Genomic DNA, 18,575 nt, shown 5'->3' with positions numbered 1-18,575 from the left:
TTAAATATTTTTACTTTTGTATATATATTGTTTTTAAAAAAAAGAAAAAAATTTACCTTCCCGCAACCGCCCGCAACCGCAAACGCTAGCTGGAGCCAGCCTTTGAATTTATGAGATTCGGAGCGGTTTGAAGCGGTTTAGAGTGATTTGATTGATTGTTGCAAACCGCCGACAACCGCTACCAACCGTAAAAGCTGCGTTTGCGGGTGGTAGCGGAAAAACCAGTCACCCCCTAAGACTAGAAGTTACCAACCGTAATTTTATCTTTATTTTGGTTCAGGCAGAATAATAAAACATATGAATTTCCAACGGAGTTTTGGACAAAATTAAATACGTAGGATGTTTTCAACAAAATCTTGACTAAACACCGATAAAAAAATTTCGTCAAAAATCCATCGATTTGTTTTCACAAATTCCTGATAAAATTTGAAATATATCCATCAGATATTAGAATTCTTATAGATTCCTGACGAAATAAATACATATTTATTTTCAAATATACCCATCAAGAATTCTGTTAGAAATTTCTTAAAAAATCATAACAAAATTAAATAAATATTTATTTTTAAATATATCCGTCTGAAATCTGTCAGAAATTCTCAACGGATTCCTAAAAAAATATTAAATATTTATTTTTAATAAATCCTTCGAGAACATTTCAGGAATTCCTAACGGTTTTCTAACAAAATTAAATAAATATATATTTTTAATATATTTATCAGAAATTCTAGAAAGTTTCTCAAATAAATTAAATAAATATAAATTTTATATAAATCCTTCACGAATTTCCTATGGAAGTAATAAAAATTGATTTATGTCAGAAATCCGTTGGGAATTCTTCATAGATTTTCTAAAGGATACCAATTTAGGGTCTTAAATGTATAGAATTTAGGGTTTACGGTTTCAAAAAGATTAAAGGGTCATATAATAAATATAAAAAGAATGTTGGGCACCATAAACACTTAATATTGGAAACTAATTACATCACCTTAGGGTAATTTGAATGAATTACAAAAATTCAAATTAATGATATGTATACTTATACATATGATAAACCAAATCGATAGATAATTTTCTTAAAATAGTATAATTGTTTTGGATAGTGTGTGAGAATGATAAACCTTTCTTTATCAGATGTATAACATAATCAGATATCGTCAATATTTTTTTCTTTTATTATTCATAACCGGAACGACAATCCGTTTGACAATTTTTATGGAATTTTCAAGTCTGTCAGAAGTCCGCCGGGAATCTTCTACAAAATTTTGACGTATGAAAATACATTCAAATTCTTTTTGACAAATTTTTGATGGAAAATTATTTTTGCATCGATTCATGATACCTTATTGGAAAGCCAAACTCTTAAAAAATCCAATAAATATACTGAAAAATTCTCGACGGATAGGATATTATGTGGGAAATCCAAAATAAACTTGGAAACTTGACCGCCAAATTTATGGATTACCACACAAAAAAAACAACGGATTCCTGATGAATTTTTGTCGCAAATTATTAATACATATTTGCCAAACACTTATTCTTTTCCACTAGACTCTCCTCTCCCTAAAAGCACAAAACTCTTATCTCTCGTCTTTTTCTCTCAAAATCGTCTCCCTCTCTCCTAAAATCACCACCAAATCATGAAAGTTTCCATTTTAAATGAGACTGTTTGATTAAAACCTGTTATGTTGTTGGTTTTAGTTGTTTGGAATTTAAGGATTTTGAATATAAAATTAAATTCGAATGGTAGTTTAAGGATTTTAATGTTTGTATTAGGTTATGTTAGTTTTAGGAATAATCTTTGTTTTTATCAAATTTTTGAATCTTTTTCTTATGAAAAACTGATTTCTATTTTAAATTAATTGTATTATTTTAAAAAAAAAATTTTTTTTTTGTTTTTAGCCACATGAAAAAACATTTTTACAATTTGTTTTTCAAAAATTCAGTTTTTTACAAATTTTTAACAAATGTTATGGATTTGGATATTAGTTTTAAATATTTGGATGTTAGTTTTAGAATTTAATGTTAAATTTAGGATTTAAATGCTAATTTTAAGATTTTAGATGCTTGTTTTAAGTATATTTTTTTGTGTTTATGAAATTTTAAAAACGTTTTTATATGTAAGACCTGTTTTGAATTTTAAATTAATAATATTATTTTAAAATAATTTTTAAAACAAGTTTCTGTCTTACAAATTTATAAACGTTTTTAACAACATTTTCAATAAATAAAATAGTTTTTAATTTTTTAGTAATTTGTTTATCCAAATTTTCAATATTTAAATAATTATTTCTTTTTATTCAAGCAATATATATATATATATATATATACTAATTTTTGATTAAAAATATTGTAATTTGAAAAACGTTTTAATTTTTTTAATACTTTCTATAATTTTAAAGTTTATTACTTTAAAATTTGTAAGCCTTAGATATGATTTGTCAGTTTAGGTTTTAGATTGGGTATTTAAATTATAATTTTTTTGTATACTTAAACTTTTTTTTATCATAAATACCATTTTTCATTTTTAAAATTATTAAAAATATAATTTTTTTAAAATAATTTTAGAAATTGAAAGAATTTGATTTTTGATGAATTTCTGATAGACAATTCCTTACGTAAACGTTTCCAGAAAATTTCTGGTGGAACTTGTTTGTTGGAAATTTGTCGATACAAATATTCTTGATAAACAATATTTGTTGGAAATTTATGTTGAGAATCCATCGAGAATGTTTCAATAATTATCTATAAATTTTTTCCCTGATGAGATAGATCTAATGAAATGTATTACTCTGAAATTGGTCGAATTGTTTTTTCCGACAAAATTCCAACAAAGACGTTATCAAAAATATGAGTTTTTCCTGTAAAAAAATACTTAAATATTTTAAACAGATTATACATTTTTACAACTGATGAAAAATGTATACAAAGAACCTTATGTCGAGAATTCAACTGCTTAAGTATTTATTCCAAAACATTGCATTTACAGATACTACATATAAAATCTATATCTTATAGAAAGAAAAACTTTCTGTAATAATTTTCTAAACAATAGCGAAAGTAAAATAGTAAAAAAATAATATATTCTGAGTTATATAACAAATATCATACTAAGTTAAGGACAAAATAGTCAAAATACATCAAAAGTTCAAAACTAGCAAAGTAATAAGCTTGGTTTTCTCAATTTCTTAAAAAATATTCGTGAAGCTTTAATATTATTTAATTTTGTTTTAGGTTGGAATGATGAGCAATAAATATTTTTCATTTCAATTGTAAATTCAAAAAATAATATAAAACAATTAAAATTTAATATAAATTTCGATAATGTTTTGTCGATAATACAAATAACTTAAATAGATTTGAACAACTAAATCGATCATATTTGATCTTTTTTTAATGCCTATATTGAATGCTAAATAGCAATTCAGTAGATTTGATACCAAACCAAAACAGAATAAAAACAGAAAAACACACAACACCTCAGCCTTACATTCCAACAAAGACGTCTGTCAAAAATATGATATTTTTTTATGACCATGGTATCCGGATGCCTCCGAGAGAGACCTAACTAGCGCCTAATGACCGTCCACCGGAAATGTGGGCTTAGCCCACCGGGAAACCCGCCGAAGTCATCCAGGGGGGCTTGTGATCACCCCATATTAATCCATCAAGGACTACATGGAGCTTGGACATGGGCTTCTCCGTATTGGGTCCAAATGTTGCTCAAGATAATCACCACAAATCCACCAGCAACTGCGTTTCGAACCATGCACCTGTAGGGTAAGACCCTAAAATATGGTCCACCCGCTTGCCACTAGACCACTAACACATGGTTCAGAAATATGATTTTTTTTTTAAAGAGATACTTAAATGTTTTAATCTGAAACAGGTTATACATTCTTGCAACTGATGGAAAATTATACAAAAAATCTTATACCGAGAATTCAACTGCTTAAATATTCATTCCAAAACATTGCATTTACAAATACTACGTATAAATAGAACGAAAAACTTTATGTAATAATTTACTAAAAAATAGCTAAACTAAAATAGTAAAAAAATATATTATGAGTTATCTAACAAATATCATACAAAGTTAAGGAAAAAAATAGTCAAAAGACATCAAAAGTTCAAAACTAGCAAAGTAATGCTATTTTGGTATTCTTAATTTTTTTTTCAAAAAAAATATTCGTGAACCTTTAATATTAATTAGTTTTGTTTTAGGTTGGACTAGGTTGTTACTTGTCATTTCAATTGTAAATTTGAAAAAATATAAAACCAATTAAAATTTGTATAAATTCTGATAATGTTTTGTCGATAGTACAAAAAAAAATTAATAGACTCAAACAACGCGGGACAAAAAAAAGATTCGAACAACTATATTGATCATATTTAATCTTTTTCTTCAACGTCTGCATTGAATTCTAAATAAGCAAATCAGTAGAGTTTGATACCTAACAAAAACAGAATAAAAAAAAAAAGAAAGAAAAAACACACAACACCTCAGCCTTAAGATAAGGCCTATGAACTATTAATCAAATTCTCTGAAAATCCGATTGTGAAGTCATGCTGGTCTCCTAGAGTGAGGTAAGATTGAAAACGATCATCTCACAGCACACTCTTGGAAATCCCTCGAGAAATATGAATTGAGGTAGATTACTCTGACTCGAAAGTGGCTTAACAGAAAGCCGAACATAGCACACCAATCCATTGCAGCAACAAACTATAGCATGGCCAATCAAAAGTTTTTATTCACCGCTTCGACAATCTCCTGGAAGTCTGTCCCAATCATTATATCTCAGGTCCTTCATACTTTGTAGAGTCCATTTCAAGCACCTCAACTCTGCTGTGTATCTATTTGGAGAGAAGCTAAAGGCATTTCTCGCATGATGTAGTACCTCACCTCTGTAGTCCCTTGTTGTGAAGGTGATATACTATGGATTTTACCACTTTTTATGCCACAGTATATTTTTTATTGAGATTATTTATGTTATGTTTGGAGTATATTTTAGAATCTTTACAGATTTAGATACGTTCTGGAACACATTGTAGGGTTCATGAAGCTAAATGGAGCTTAAAGGGAGCAAAACCTGTAGCTGAGCAAATGAAGAGGAAACAAAGTCGACGTACAGAGGAAGTGTCGGTCGACACTCACCCTTGATGTCGATTGACACTCACGTGAGAAGGCCTTGCCGAGGATCAAGAATTGGGTCCAGAAGTTTTCACAAAATTACAAGAATGCCCCTGGCAAATTTTAATCAATATATATATAATTATGCCAGTGTTGAGGCAACAAAGATAGATTTGACTTTATTAGTTTTAGAAGCTTTTTAAGGTTTGGAGAGAAGGTCCAAGAACTCTTTCAAAGTATTGTATTGGAACTCCGATTTTTCTATCTCTAATCTAATTATGCTGTTCATTTTGTTTATCATTTTGTCTTGCTTGATTATGTTGAGTAGAATTCTTGTTATACTTAGGGTTTAATATGGTTATGAAGAATTATTAATTTAGAACTAACGTGATTAATTGAAATCTTTCATAGAGTTAGATCTTATTGCATGCATTCTAAAGTAGCTAACTAGAATCTTGATCTTATGATTGACAACTGCGACAGTAGGTTCATACCTGAATATAATTATGTTGAGCTAAGTTATTATGCGCAGTGACACACTGGTTTAGTGCTCGACTTAGAGAACTTATCGATCTGATCATTAACGCCTGTTTGGAAGCGTATCGATTGACACTCTATAGGTGTATCGATCGACACTCATTCTGTATCGCATATGAAAGTATGGTACATATTCAAACATGTAGACTTACAGTGAGAGCTGGAGATCTTATATTTGCATTTGAGTCCTAGCATTTATTATCACATGTTCTTAGCATTCATATCTAATTTGGATTACCTAAACCTGAAAGTCTAGCTTTTGTCTTATCTGTTTACAAAACACAACTATCTTATCTACTGTCTTATTAATCATTTATTGTGTGTCCACGCTCCCTATGGATTCAATCCCTAAGTACTACAATTGAACTTCTTATTTGATAGAATAAAGTTAGTTCTAGAATAATTTGAGCTAGTATCAGAAGGACACACCACTATGCAGTGAGGAATTCCTCCACTTCTCATGAATGTTGCACTTAACATAACCATGAATCGGTGGCTCCTACTTCTTTTATCTTCCAAAAGACCGTTATCAACTTCATTGCTTCTTTGATACACTTTGAGTTCATTCAAGATACGGGTTTCCTCACAAGCCTTCTGTATTTGGTCAGAAATTGAATCTTGTACACTGCATACAAAATTGCATTTCGTTTTTTTCAAATCAACCACAGAACCTAAGGAATCGATCTTCTGCTCGCTATATGTACAGTTTCCTCCGGCATCATCTGTAGAGAGGCTGTTAAAATCTCCACCAGGTTATGATTCATCGGAGGAGGGAGATTTAGAAAACCAGCCAACACCCAAGCATCCTTTGCAACCGGATAGAGAAACATAACATGAGCAATTGATTATGTTCCTTCCGTACACAGCTTGCATCTAATGTCCATGGGCATTACACGTGAAGTTAATCTCTCTGCTATATAGCAAGTGCACCTGAAGAAACACGCCCCAAAAAGCTACAAATCTTAGGAATTGTTCATATTTCGCTTTAGCTCCAAAAGCCCTTGTTCCCGTGATCCTTCTGCAGTGCTTGAGATTCTTTAGCTTTTGTCGCAAGCAAGTACCCACTCTTCAGTGTATATGATCCATAAACGGTTAAAGCCCGAATATTCCTATCCAAAACATCCCCAACTGATAGTTGTATGATGTGCTTTACCTCATTCTCCGAAAAGAGATTATGAAGGTATGCTATAACCCATTGGCCATCAGTTCCTATTAATGTTGAAACCTTAAGATTCTCATCAGTCGTGCTGTTTATATTCACTGGTCTTTAAGGTAGATCATCCATGATCTATTTCTCTATCCATACATGAGTCGACTTCTCATCTCCAATGGACTTAATTAGACCCTTGCTAAGCAAATCTTGACCAAAAAAAGATTTTTCTTTCAGGCATAAGAAGGTGTGTACCCTTTCCCACACTCCATAAAACTTTTGTTAGCAAAGTACTTTACTTCATTCAGTAACCTCCAAGCTTGTTTAGACAATAAGGCTTGATTGAAATCTTTGACATCCGGGAAGTCCAACTCACCATTTGCTTTGAGACAGCTTATTCCAGCAATTTCATAAGCTATCAAGAGATTATCGGATATAAGGCGACCGGGGAAAAAGTCATCATGAGCAGTAGAAACCACGTGTGGCAATAGATTCTTCAGTCGGCTGCAGAGAATTTTGAAGATGATTTTGTACACCAACAAACATAGACTGATAGGCAGTATATATTTCCTCTAGTTAAGATTAGAAGCTTTCGGCAATAGGAAAATCTTTGTGAAGTTCCAATTAGATGGAATGGAGCCTGACTCAAAAAAATTTTGAACCTCATGTGTAACTTGATGACCCTTGATAGTCCAAAACCTTTGAAAAAGTGACCTGTCATCCTGGTGTACCGTCACTTTTGATCGGTTTAACTTCTCTTTTTATTTCCGAGTCCGAAACAGGTTTAATAAAACCTTTTTCATTCTCTCAGTGATCGGTCCATCCCATTTTATAACTCTTGAAGGATCAGATGTTCCCGTTGACCGGAACAAGTCAGTGAAATACTTGACTATGATCTCCCCATTCTTCTCATCGGAAAAGTGTTCCATGCCTGATTCATTCACTAGGGAATGAAACATGTTTTTCATCTTCCTTGATTACTCCCAGCCATGGAAGATCTTTATGTTTTTTTCATCAACATGTAACCAAGAGTTCTTACACTTCTATTTCCAAAAAGCCTCTTCCTCGTTAAAAGCTGTCTCCAAATCTGTCTGAAGTATCAGTAACCTGTTTAAGTTCGGTCACTGCTTACTTTCCTCAAGCTCTAACTCTCACTGTAATCTCTTAATGTTAGAGTCAGCGTTTACATTCGAGCCTCTCCTGTCTACAAGACTTGATTCTTTTTTATGCCGTTTCTTGACAAGTAGGAAAGTTTGAACACCAGACCTTCTGAATCACATCAGTAATATCTAGTTTTTTTTTTTACTCTAGCGTTTGTCAAAAATGAAACCCCATGTCCGTCTTTGCCCAAAATGTGTCAAACTCGTTACTAGTGGCCTATGATCCGAACCCAATCTATACAAATACCTAGAATGCGAGCTCGGGAATAGCCTAAACCATTCAGCATTTTCAAAAGCTTTGTCCAGTCTACACTGGATCCAGACCTTCTCTTTAATATCATTACTCGAGATATCTCTGACTTCCGCCCATGACAGAGGATTTCCAAAACTTGGAATTTCTTTTAAATGACACTCTTTCCAATGCTTTGAAATAAAAAAGAACTCTAATGTATTCTTGGTCCTCCTACTTTTCAGAACTATTCATGAGCTCATAAAAATCTCCCACCAGAAACCAGCCATCATTCCTATTCAAATCAATATTCTTTAAAGAATTTCAAACCAGAGACCTTCGTTTCCGGACAGGATCCCCATAGACAATGGAAATATAGAATAACAGTGAACCTAACTTCACCTTTGTATCAATTATCCTGTCTAATGCTGGTAGAATATTAACTTCTTAATTACTTTTCCAAAACAGAGCTAAACCTCCACTCAGCCCCCCCTGGGTTTACCCGATAAAAATTGTTGGACTCAAATTCTTGCGAGGTACAATAACAGCATAGGCCCATTTTCTTTATCTACCCCGAGCTCGTTTAGTCGGTTAGGGTTTGACACCGAGCTCGAGGCAGAAGGATATTCCTAGGAATCAACAAGGGGAACGATTCAGAGATCTTCGAATCAACAACCAATCAGGAAGAAGATCACGGAAACAAATGAGGGAGAGAGTGGGTATAAAAAGGAGAGAAGAAAAGACACACGCAAAATCCTAAAGATTATACACAAACACTCAACTTCGACTTCTATCTCATTCTCTTTGTAGTCCGTTTTAGATCTTGTTCATTGTTTCAATCATTTTTTGTAAACATTTGTTATATTTCCATTACTTCATAATAATTCCATTTTTGTCAACCGGAATCTGATTACATCATATTGTTATGGAGATATTGTTGCCTACGTTATTTTTTTTTCAATCTTTACAAACTTTCATCTACTTTTTGCGGTTTCAACTATTTTCTAAGTTAGCTAGAATGTACATTTTTTCAATTATCATATCCGAAAATCTAGTTTAAAACAGGTATAACACCATTTGTAGACAGAGTCACTCATTCATAAAATAAGAATCGTCAATGAGCATAAATAAATAAATAAAATCAGTACCTTCAAAGAAACAACCACGGCATCAGTATCACCTGTATAGCCAACCATATCTCCATTTGTCAAGTTAACTCGCACCTGGAAGTCAATATTAAGTAAGAAAAACTGTTTTGTTTTGGTGATGAGAACAAGTGAATATGAGAAAGAAGTACACAGTTTGAGATGGACTTTTGAAAGAAGGATTTCGATCAGATACGTGTTAGGAGATCATATATGAAGTTATTATTAATAAAGGACATGTTAAGGAAGCTACATAAACTGACGTCACTGTCATCAGAGTTATAACCTTATGGTGGCGAGCTTTGCTTCCTACACAAGTATCAGCAGCAGCTCAAATCTGTGCTATGTCAAACCTAGAAAATATTGTGCTAAAGCTGGGGGTTTACTAAATGAATTACCGATTAACTAGAGAGTTTAATATCACGTACGATGTCTATGGAAAGTTGTTACTTCAAGCAAGCCACATAAAGTGAAGGCTCATTAATCGAACTTAAAATCCTACAGCCTTTGAATATGCAAAAAATTCAAAAAAAAACTGTATTTGCTAGTTTGCTACAGCAACTTCAAGATATTGTGAGAGGTTCACACGTGCTCTGATCTAACTTAAATTTGGTCTTGTTCTCCAACAATCTGAGCATCCCAACCACCAGTGCCCGTGCGAAGAGTTTTAAGGGCCTAAGGCAAATTTTAAAAATAAACTTATTACAACTATAATAAAAACAATTTTGCAATATGATATATCGTTTTTACTAAATATACAAATCTAATACTGTAAAAGTATAAGTTTATGCTATATTATGTCATATAAAAAAAAATACATGAATTCAGAAGGTTAATTAGTCTACTATGTGGAAAGGGTTTCTAAAAAAATAAGTCTAAATCATTAGATTATAAATTATTTTAAATTTTGGGGTCCTAAAAAAATTCATATTAATTGGGGGCCTAAAGCGAATGCCTTTTTCAATACACTGTAGGCATGCCTCTGCCAACCACGTTTCACAACACCCAATCGTTCTCGTATCGATCCAAAGTCACATACATACGACTTCCACAAGATGCAATCTGAGTATCCACACCATTCTCACGCAACTTAACGAGGTCGGCTTCAAGAGTCTCCACAAATGAATCTTTTATTTCCCTGAAAGTCAGATTCTTTGTTAGACAATGTAGGTTATTTATGTTCACGGCTTAGGTCAAACCTTTGTTTTTGTGTTCAAGTCATGTACTTTATCGTATTTAATATGGATGATTCAGGTATTGATATTCATGAATCATGATGTAACGAATACAAAATCATAAGCGTCAGTGTTCTAAAGGTGCCTTTTTGTTGCAGTAAATGTGTAGAGAACGATACAACCGAAACAAAACGCTCGAGATCATATTAACCACACAAAGATTTCATCAAAGTCTAAAGATCACTCAAAGATCTTAAGTTTTTTATGATGTCGAGTTAAAGGATGATTAACAAAGTGAAATTTGACTCATCACCGGATTTGATTTAATCAAACGCACAAGAGAGACTGATTAAATATAGCCCAATCAATATTTTTAAAACAGGATCATTTCTGATTTATAGCCTTAGTGAAAAATACAATTTTGCCAAAAATACATTTACTTTTATAAGGGATTACTAAAATTTATTAATGGCCTTTAAATTTTGGGCCTAAAAATACACCTAAATGTATCAATAAATATTGGGCCTACATATATTTATAAGATATGCTAATTTTAAATTTAAATATTGAACCTACATATATTATGAACCATATATAAGTAACAAATATAATAACAAACAAAATATTATTTTCTTAAATCTATAATTCAATATTCAAAATAGAGCATTTAAATATTATGCATATTTTTAATACAAACCAAAACCATATATCCTACATCATATATCTTATACATATTTGAATATTATTTTTCGTGTATAATATTATTTAATAAAGAAAATGAGTATATACACAACTAAAAAAATATGTTGTTTACTATGTCATTTGGTACCAGATATTGATAAGACAAATACAAATGGTTAAGAATATTTTAAAAGTTATCATAAATTAAATTTTAATTCTAAAATAAAAAATACAAAATTATAATAGGTTAAAATTATAACAAGTTTATGTAATATTAAATAGTATATGAGTAATTTATTAAAAAAAAAAATTAAGGACATTATGAGATAATTTGTGTTCTTATCGGATCAATGGTATCAAGTAGCGGGTTAATAACGAGTTTTATTTTTTTACCAAATTTTTTTGGATTTTAACTAGCAATTTTTTTATTAAATCCTAACCGGATCATATACATGGTACTGAATCTACCGGTTCGACCACGGATCTAGATCAAATATGCAAACAGTTCATATAACTCAAAAATTATTATATAACACCTTTTAAATTATTATTTTTTAATAAAAAGTTAAAAATTCATACAAATTTGATCAAAATGGTTCAACAAAAAAGTAGTTTTGCTTTCAAAAATAGTAATAACTTCTAAATCGAATAGGGATAAAAAAATAGTGTAGATTGATGGTTCGAACTATAATTCAAATATATGATAAAGAAAATTCATTTTCAGTTTCAAATCGACTATATATATACTCATATCCTTTCTACATTGTAATGAAAACACATTTTTTCAATATAGAAATCTATATATCAAAATCAAACATATCATTTTTAAATTTATTTCGAACAAATATCATATTTTGAACAGATGATAAAAACATAAAAAACTCAATTGTTATGATTTGAAACAAAAATGACAGTTTGTAAATCAGTTTTGGATAAATAAATGAAAAAACAAGCATGCATTTTGGTCAAAATTAAATTTGTATTATATTTCTAAAATAAAAAGATTAAAATAAATAAGAAAATAGTAGTAGCTGCCAAAACGAAAAAGAATTTTTTTTAATATTGTAAACGCCATCAGCAAAACAATAAACCCTAAATCTTAACATACTAAACCTTAAACCCTTGGCTAAATCTTAAACCTTAAATCATAAACACTAAACACTAAATTCTAAACACTAAACCCCCAAACATCGTGAGTAAAACTCTAAACTCTAAGTTCTGGAGTTTAGAATTTATCCAATGGTTTTGGGTTTACACAAAAGTTTAGAATTTAAGATTTAGTTTATGATTTAGGGTTTAATTTTGCTGACAGAGTTAACAATGTTAAAAAAAAAATTTGGCAGTTAATACTATTTTTCTTTATTTTACTTTTTTACTTTAAAAATATAATACGATTTGATAAATTTTTATTATTTTATTTTTTCAAAAGTTAAATATGAGATAACAAACTATTATTGATCGGTGAACCCAAAAAAAACTCCTTGGTGATTGTGTTTTGGATCCGATTTTTGAGGGTCCTATCCCCTGACCCAACGCATTATGTTTGTCTTTCTTTTCCTCCCATCGTTCGTTTTTTCTCGGTTATATTTTAACGGATAACAACTTCTTTTAACCAAAATTATTTTTTTGAACAAACCAAAAAAAAACATTTGAACAAATCCTTTTTTCTTTCATAACTCCATTCTATACATTGCTGGTCATATGCTTGATCTTTGTACATAATTGGATCTATTACAATTCAGCCAAGAATTGATATCGATCTCCATGCATTGCATTAGCCATGTGATATGTAATGTTCAATGAATCTTTATATTCAACTTATTGCATGAAAAAAAAAACTTATTGCATGAGATGTTGACGTTCTTGCCATATTTTTCTATTCAAATTTTATGCGAAAATGTTATTACATGAACCTCATTATAATTGAAATCTGTAATATCTATCAGTGAAAATTCTTAATATTGTTCGCCAAAAATGCTGATCCTAACACATAAATTTTTTTTCCATATCCCAAAAATATTCAAATTAATATAACGTTTTCTACCGAATTGTATGAAGCCGTGAAAGTGTTTCGAGTTTTTTTTAGCATTAAGGTTTGGTTTAATGTACGAACCTTGTTTAGTTCTTTTGTTTCACCATACTATGACCTTTTGAAAGAATAACAAGTTGTTGGAATCTAATGACATAGTATTGTTTGATCGAGTTTCCTGGAAACTTTCACTTGTGGTTTTTGACCTGATATAAAACTCTTACATGTCTTAATCTTGTTATATGTTATTGCTAAATCTTCATGAGTCCCACTTTGTCTTTTAAACTAGTTTTCTATGTTTTCGAAGACGGCTAAATATTATTATTCAAAAGAATTTTGTATTCGATGCTCTAGCCTGTATAATACATGTTGAAGACAAAGTCAGGCAATGACTTGATCCAACGTAAAAGTAAACTACAAAATCACGTCTTAATATCTCTAGGGATGATTATGTTACAAGCTTGTTCAGCTCTTATTTCCTAACTATCTCTCTTTTGAGGAAAAAAAAAATCACAGTTGTTGCTTATAGAAACGTATTTGTTGTGTCTTTGGCAGGATATAAATTAAACTTATAATAAGAAAAATGGGTACATGTATGTCAACACATTCAAAAAGCATTAGGCCATGGAAGAGGAAAGGCCGTCGCAGATTTTCCAAACACATTTCTAAAGTCTCTGATGTCATCTCTCATCCAAAGATTAGACGGGCAAGTGATGTCGGAATCCAAGCCGCTTTCGGTGAGTATCATTAGGGAGCGTTGTGAAAATCGATTTTTTGTTAATATAGAAAGATATAGCTGAAAATGTTGATTTTATTTTTGGTTTGCAGATGTTTATCAAAATGATGCTTGGTATGATTCTTTAAGTATGTTTTCGGACTCGGATGATGAATTTATCAGCCTACATGAAGGTAAGTTTCATACTTTTATGGAAGTGTTTGGCTGTTTCTTTCTTTAATTTATTTTATTGGGATTTGGGAGCATTACGATGGACGGGATCGCGTTCTTTAAATAATAACTTCCAAACCTTGGTTTATCAAGTAATTAGCTCAAATACTATGAAAGTGTTCCGATTAACTTAGTTCATGATAATGTCTTCAGTTAAAATTCTCCAATGATCCGCTTAGGGGTATTGGGAATTGATATAATCTTAGTTTTGTTTACCAGCTGATAATATCTGGTCAGAGAATGGTGAAGTGGTTCAGTTTGAGGCTTCTTCATGCATTGTTGATGAAAAAGGAAATTATGAAGAATACCATAAGAGTTATTTGAAGATTGATAGCGGTTGTAAAACCGAAAAGTTTATGAGCATAGGTTCATACAAAGATCTTAATGGTTTATCAGTTGTCACTGGAAACAACAAGAAGAAACTATTGGATCATACTGTTGGAAGCTTCAAAATTTCGAAGGAACAAAAACGCACCTCTCAAGAGAAAACATTGAAACCTAGCTTGAGCCGGTTGATACCAACGGTTAGTTTCAACGACAAGACTTTACACTCTCCCACATCTCAGAAAAGAAAGTCTGCAGTTTACCGGCTTTCATTCAAGAGGACATCATGCGATGGTGAGGAAGTCGTCGAGCATAGTAAGTTTTTTCAAAGTCAATATGTACATATTGTGCAAATCCGGATATGAGCTGTGACAACCCGTCCCGTGGGACTACCCGCCCATGAGCTCGAGGCTCACAGCGCTGCAGCGCACCGACCCCAATCCCTCCATTATGAGTTCTCTCTAACTTTATAATTAGGTTGTTGGTGAGCCTCGAACCCACCTCACCCTTTAACAGCATTCCCACTGGACAAGCTGACACCAATTGAACTGCAGATCAATTGGTGATAGCTTGTCCAGTGGGAATGCTGTTAAAGAGTGAGGTCATGGGTTCGAGGCTCACCAACAACCTAATTATGGAGTTAGTGAGAACTCATAATAGAGGGGTTGGAGTCGGTGCGCTGCAGCGCTGTGAACCTGGGGCCCACGGAGCAGATAGTTCCCACGGGGCGGATTGTCACATGAGCTCTAGGAGACATAACCAATTTAAGGTTAATTTTAATAAGAAAAACTTTTTTAACAGTTTAGGGGTGGCTTATGTGATAGTTCTTTAAAACTTAGGGGTAAGGGAAAATGTTTTACTAGGTTGTAAAACCGGCACTGATATTGTGTATGAGCACTTAGTTTTAACATTACCTGTTTTGATATAAAAGGGTCGTCCAAGAGCTTCTTATATCGTCCAAAAGCAGGATTCACGGTTCCTTGTTTAGCCAAAGAGAAACAACAATCCTCAGGAACTTGGTGTGAGATACCTCCTTCAAGTTTTAAACTACGTGGCGAAACATATTTCAAGTACACTTCTGTTTTTTTTATATTTGTATCTCATTTCAAATGATTCAACGTGGACTTGTAAACTCTTGAGACTGTTAATGAATCTGCAGAGATAAACGGAAGACACCAGCTCCAAACAAATGTCCATACACTCCTATTGGTGTTGACCTGTTTGTGTGTCCAAAGAAGATTGATCATATAGCTCAATACATTGAGCTTCCCACCGTCAAAGCCGAGTCAAAGCTCCCTGCTCTTCTGATTGTCAACATTCAGGTAATAACCGCAAGCCAAAGGAATCTAGAAATATGTTTTTCGTTAAGGCTTTACTATATATCTGGCTTTTGTAGTTGCCAACTTATCCAGCCGCGATGTTTCTTGGTGATACTAATGGAGAAGGTATGAGTATTGTACTTTACTTCAAATTACGTGATGATTACGAGAAAGAAATCTCCCAGCAATGCCAAGAGAGCATCAAGGTTAACCATTAAAAAACCAAAAGAACACCCACTTTCTTTTAGTTTCTTGTGACTTACGTAAACTTTGTTAACAGAAACTAGTGGAAGATGAGATGGAGAAAGTTAAAGGGTTTGCAAAAGACAACATTGTTTCGTTCCGAGAAAGGCTTAAGATCATAGCAGGATTAGTTAACCCTGATGATCTCAGTCTTAACTCCACTGAAAAGAAGCTTATACAAGCTTACAATGAAAAACCCGTCCTGTCACGCCCTCAACATAACTTCTTCAAGGTTTATTATTTACTTACAACCAACCTCTTTTTCTAACCGATAAAATACCATGTTAGTCGCCTGATCGAACATGATGTATACCTATATCCAGGGTCCTAATTACTTTGAGATTGATTTGGACGTTCATCGGTTTAGTTTCATATCAAGAAAAGGGCTTGAAGCCTTTCGTGATAGACTTAAAAATGGAACTCTTGATCTTGGCTTAACTATCCAGGTAATGTTCCAGTTCTATTTAATCAATAGAAACTATTTGTTGCCGAAGAATGCAGAATATTAGTTAAGAACATGTATTTTTGTTAATAGGCTCAAAAACAGGAGGAGTTACCAGAAAAAGTCTTATGTTGTATAAGGCTGAGCAAGATTGACTTCGTTGACCATGGCCAGATCCCAACGCTTTTAATCCCTGATAAAGGAGAATCTCTTGATTGAACCAGAAACAGTGTGAATTGTTTTCACTGAATTTGTTGTGCAGTGACGAGTTGTGTAACACTAATATATATTATTATCCATTGATAATCACAAATTGTAACACCTGAATGTCTTCTTCTTGAGTTTGTCCTTTGTTGCGACCTGTTCTTGAAACTTTTTGCTGATCTTTCTTTTTTCTGGCTGATCTATTATTTAATTTTGAGATGATATGAGAAACTAGACCGGAATAAAACAATCACTATAGTACAACTCCCTATAATACACTCTTGCAGTCTTAACTAATGAATCTTGCAATCTTAACTGATGAATCTAAAACTTTAGCCATGCTTCTGGTTCTTATATTAACTCCCTACTCTTCAATCTTGATAGCTCCTTTAACTATGTTGAAAATCTTGACTATGCTTCTAGTTCTTGTATTATCAATATCAGGTCCTTACAATCAGTACTGACACGTCAACACTTGTAGCATGCATTTCATAGCCCAAGAGAGAAACTCATGCTCTGCATGTATCGGTGACACTCTACTTTTTTATTTGTAGCTCCAAAAATTTTGAAGTTGCCCTCTAGAGGCTTTCCATCCCTAACCACAACCACTGAAGAGTGAGTCGTGTGTCCGTGATCCCAACATACAAATCACCATGCTTACGGCTTGGATAGATAATTGATTTTGTCATTCCTCAGGTACCTCCATCCTTGTACTATTAGCCTCAAACCATGCATGACATTCTGATTCCACTTGTCTAATAGTTTCCAAATGATCCTTTTTATTCCTCGAAACAACTTATCATTTCGCGATTTCCAAATAACCAGATTATCCAAGGGTTTGGATCTCTATCCAATTCAGGATTTTCTATATCGTTCTTCCGCCATAGGAAATAATCCGTATTTGTATATTGACTTGAGCTAAGGAATACCAATGGAGGGGACTGTGTTGCTGCCAGATACCATATTTGTAGAGGTGGGGGACATTAAAAAATAGCACAGTTAATGGTTTCATTCTCTTCACCACATCTGGGAAAACGATTGTCACATCACATATGATGATGTGTTAAGGTACTAGTTACAGCTAGGTTTGCCACATAAGATGTCGTATTTTCTGCAGAGCTTTAATCTTCCAATCAAAGGCTTGAAATTATGTGATAATAGGTTCTGAATATATCACCTATGTTTCCTTTGTAAGTATATTTCTATCAACCCAATACCTCCACTTAACTGTATACATTACGTTCTTCGTGCAACTCCAACAAAAATTGTTCCGATGAAGAGATTGACTTATTTTCAGGGACTGTATCAAAGGAATATTCTCCTTAGTAATATAGTGTTCTTATAAATTTCATATTCTATCTTTTTGGTTCTCCTATCAAAAAGCACTGACTGGTATCATGGGATGAACCACTGGTGCAGTAGATCTAGCAGGTCTTGCATGAATTGTTGGTGTCTAAGGATCTTCCCAAACTCTGATTTCATTCCTTGATATACCTTTTGTCTAATTCTCAAAGTTATTCAAGGCTTTTCTGCCATAATAATTGTCCACCCATATGAAGGATTTTCAATTAAGTTCGTTCGCAATAGCGAACTCCACCTGTAATATTTTCCTCGGAACACTATCGCTAGTAATTATTACGGGAATTGAACCAGTATCCACAATTGTTTGCCCAATAAAGCGATAAAAAACTCGTGGATCATAAAAAATCATATATCTCCCTCATATTTGGTCTATAGAGCTTTTTACATTTTTCCCAATGAATTCCTCTCTTAGGTTAGCTCGAACTTCACCTGAACAGTGAAATAGCACTAGATAAGTTCTCACATGTGTCTAAAGGGAGCAAGAAAGTTGAAATTACA

At 32.6% G+C, this 18,575-nt stretch overlaps 1 protein-coding gene across 1 annotated transcript; it reads left to right on the top strand.

Annotated features, from left to right (window-relative positions):
- Positions 1–5: 5 nt before the first annotated feature.
- Positions 6–16,937, top strand: LOC103863844. The gene is made up of 9 exons (XM_018658454.2): positions 6–13,974; positions 14,066–14,146; positions 14,403–14,822; positions 15,439–15,577; positions 15,667–15,829; positions 15,904–16,032; positions 16,107–16,301; positions 16,393–16,515; positions 16,605–16,937. The coding sequence occupies exons 1-9, from the start codon at positions 13,821–13,823 to the stop codon at positions 16,728–16,730; spliced, it is 1,530 nt and encodes a 509-aa protein (XP_018513970.1). The 5' UTR covers positions 6–13,820; the 3' UTR covers positions 16,731–16,937.
- Positions 16,938–18,575: the final 1,638 nt, after the last annotated feature.

The sequence above is a fragment of the Brassica rapa genome, chromosome A04 (assembly GCF_000309985.2).
Source record: "Brassica rapa cultivar Chiifu-401-42 chromosome A04, CAAS_Brap_v3.01, whole genome shotgun sequence".
In the NCBI taxonomy this organism is placed as follows: Eukaryota; Viridiplantae; Streptophyta; class Magnoliopsida; order Brassicales; family Brassicaceae; genus Brassica; species Brassica rapa.
The sequence above is the reverse complement of the archived record's forward strand: the minus strand, read 5'-3'. Positions and strand labels throughout refer to the sequence as shown.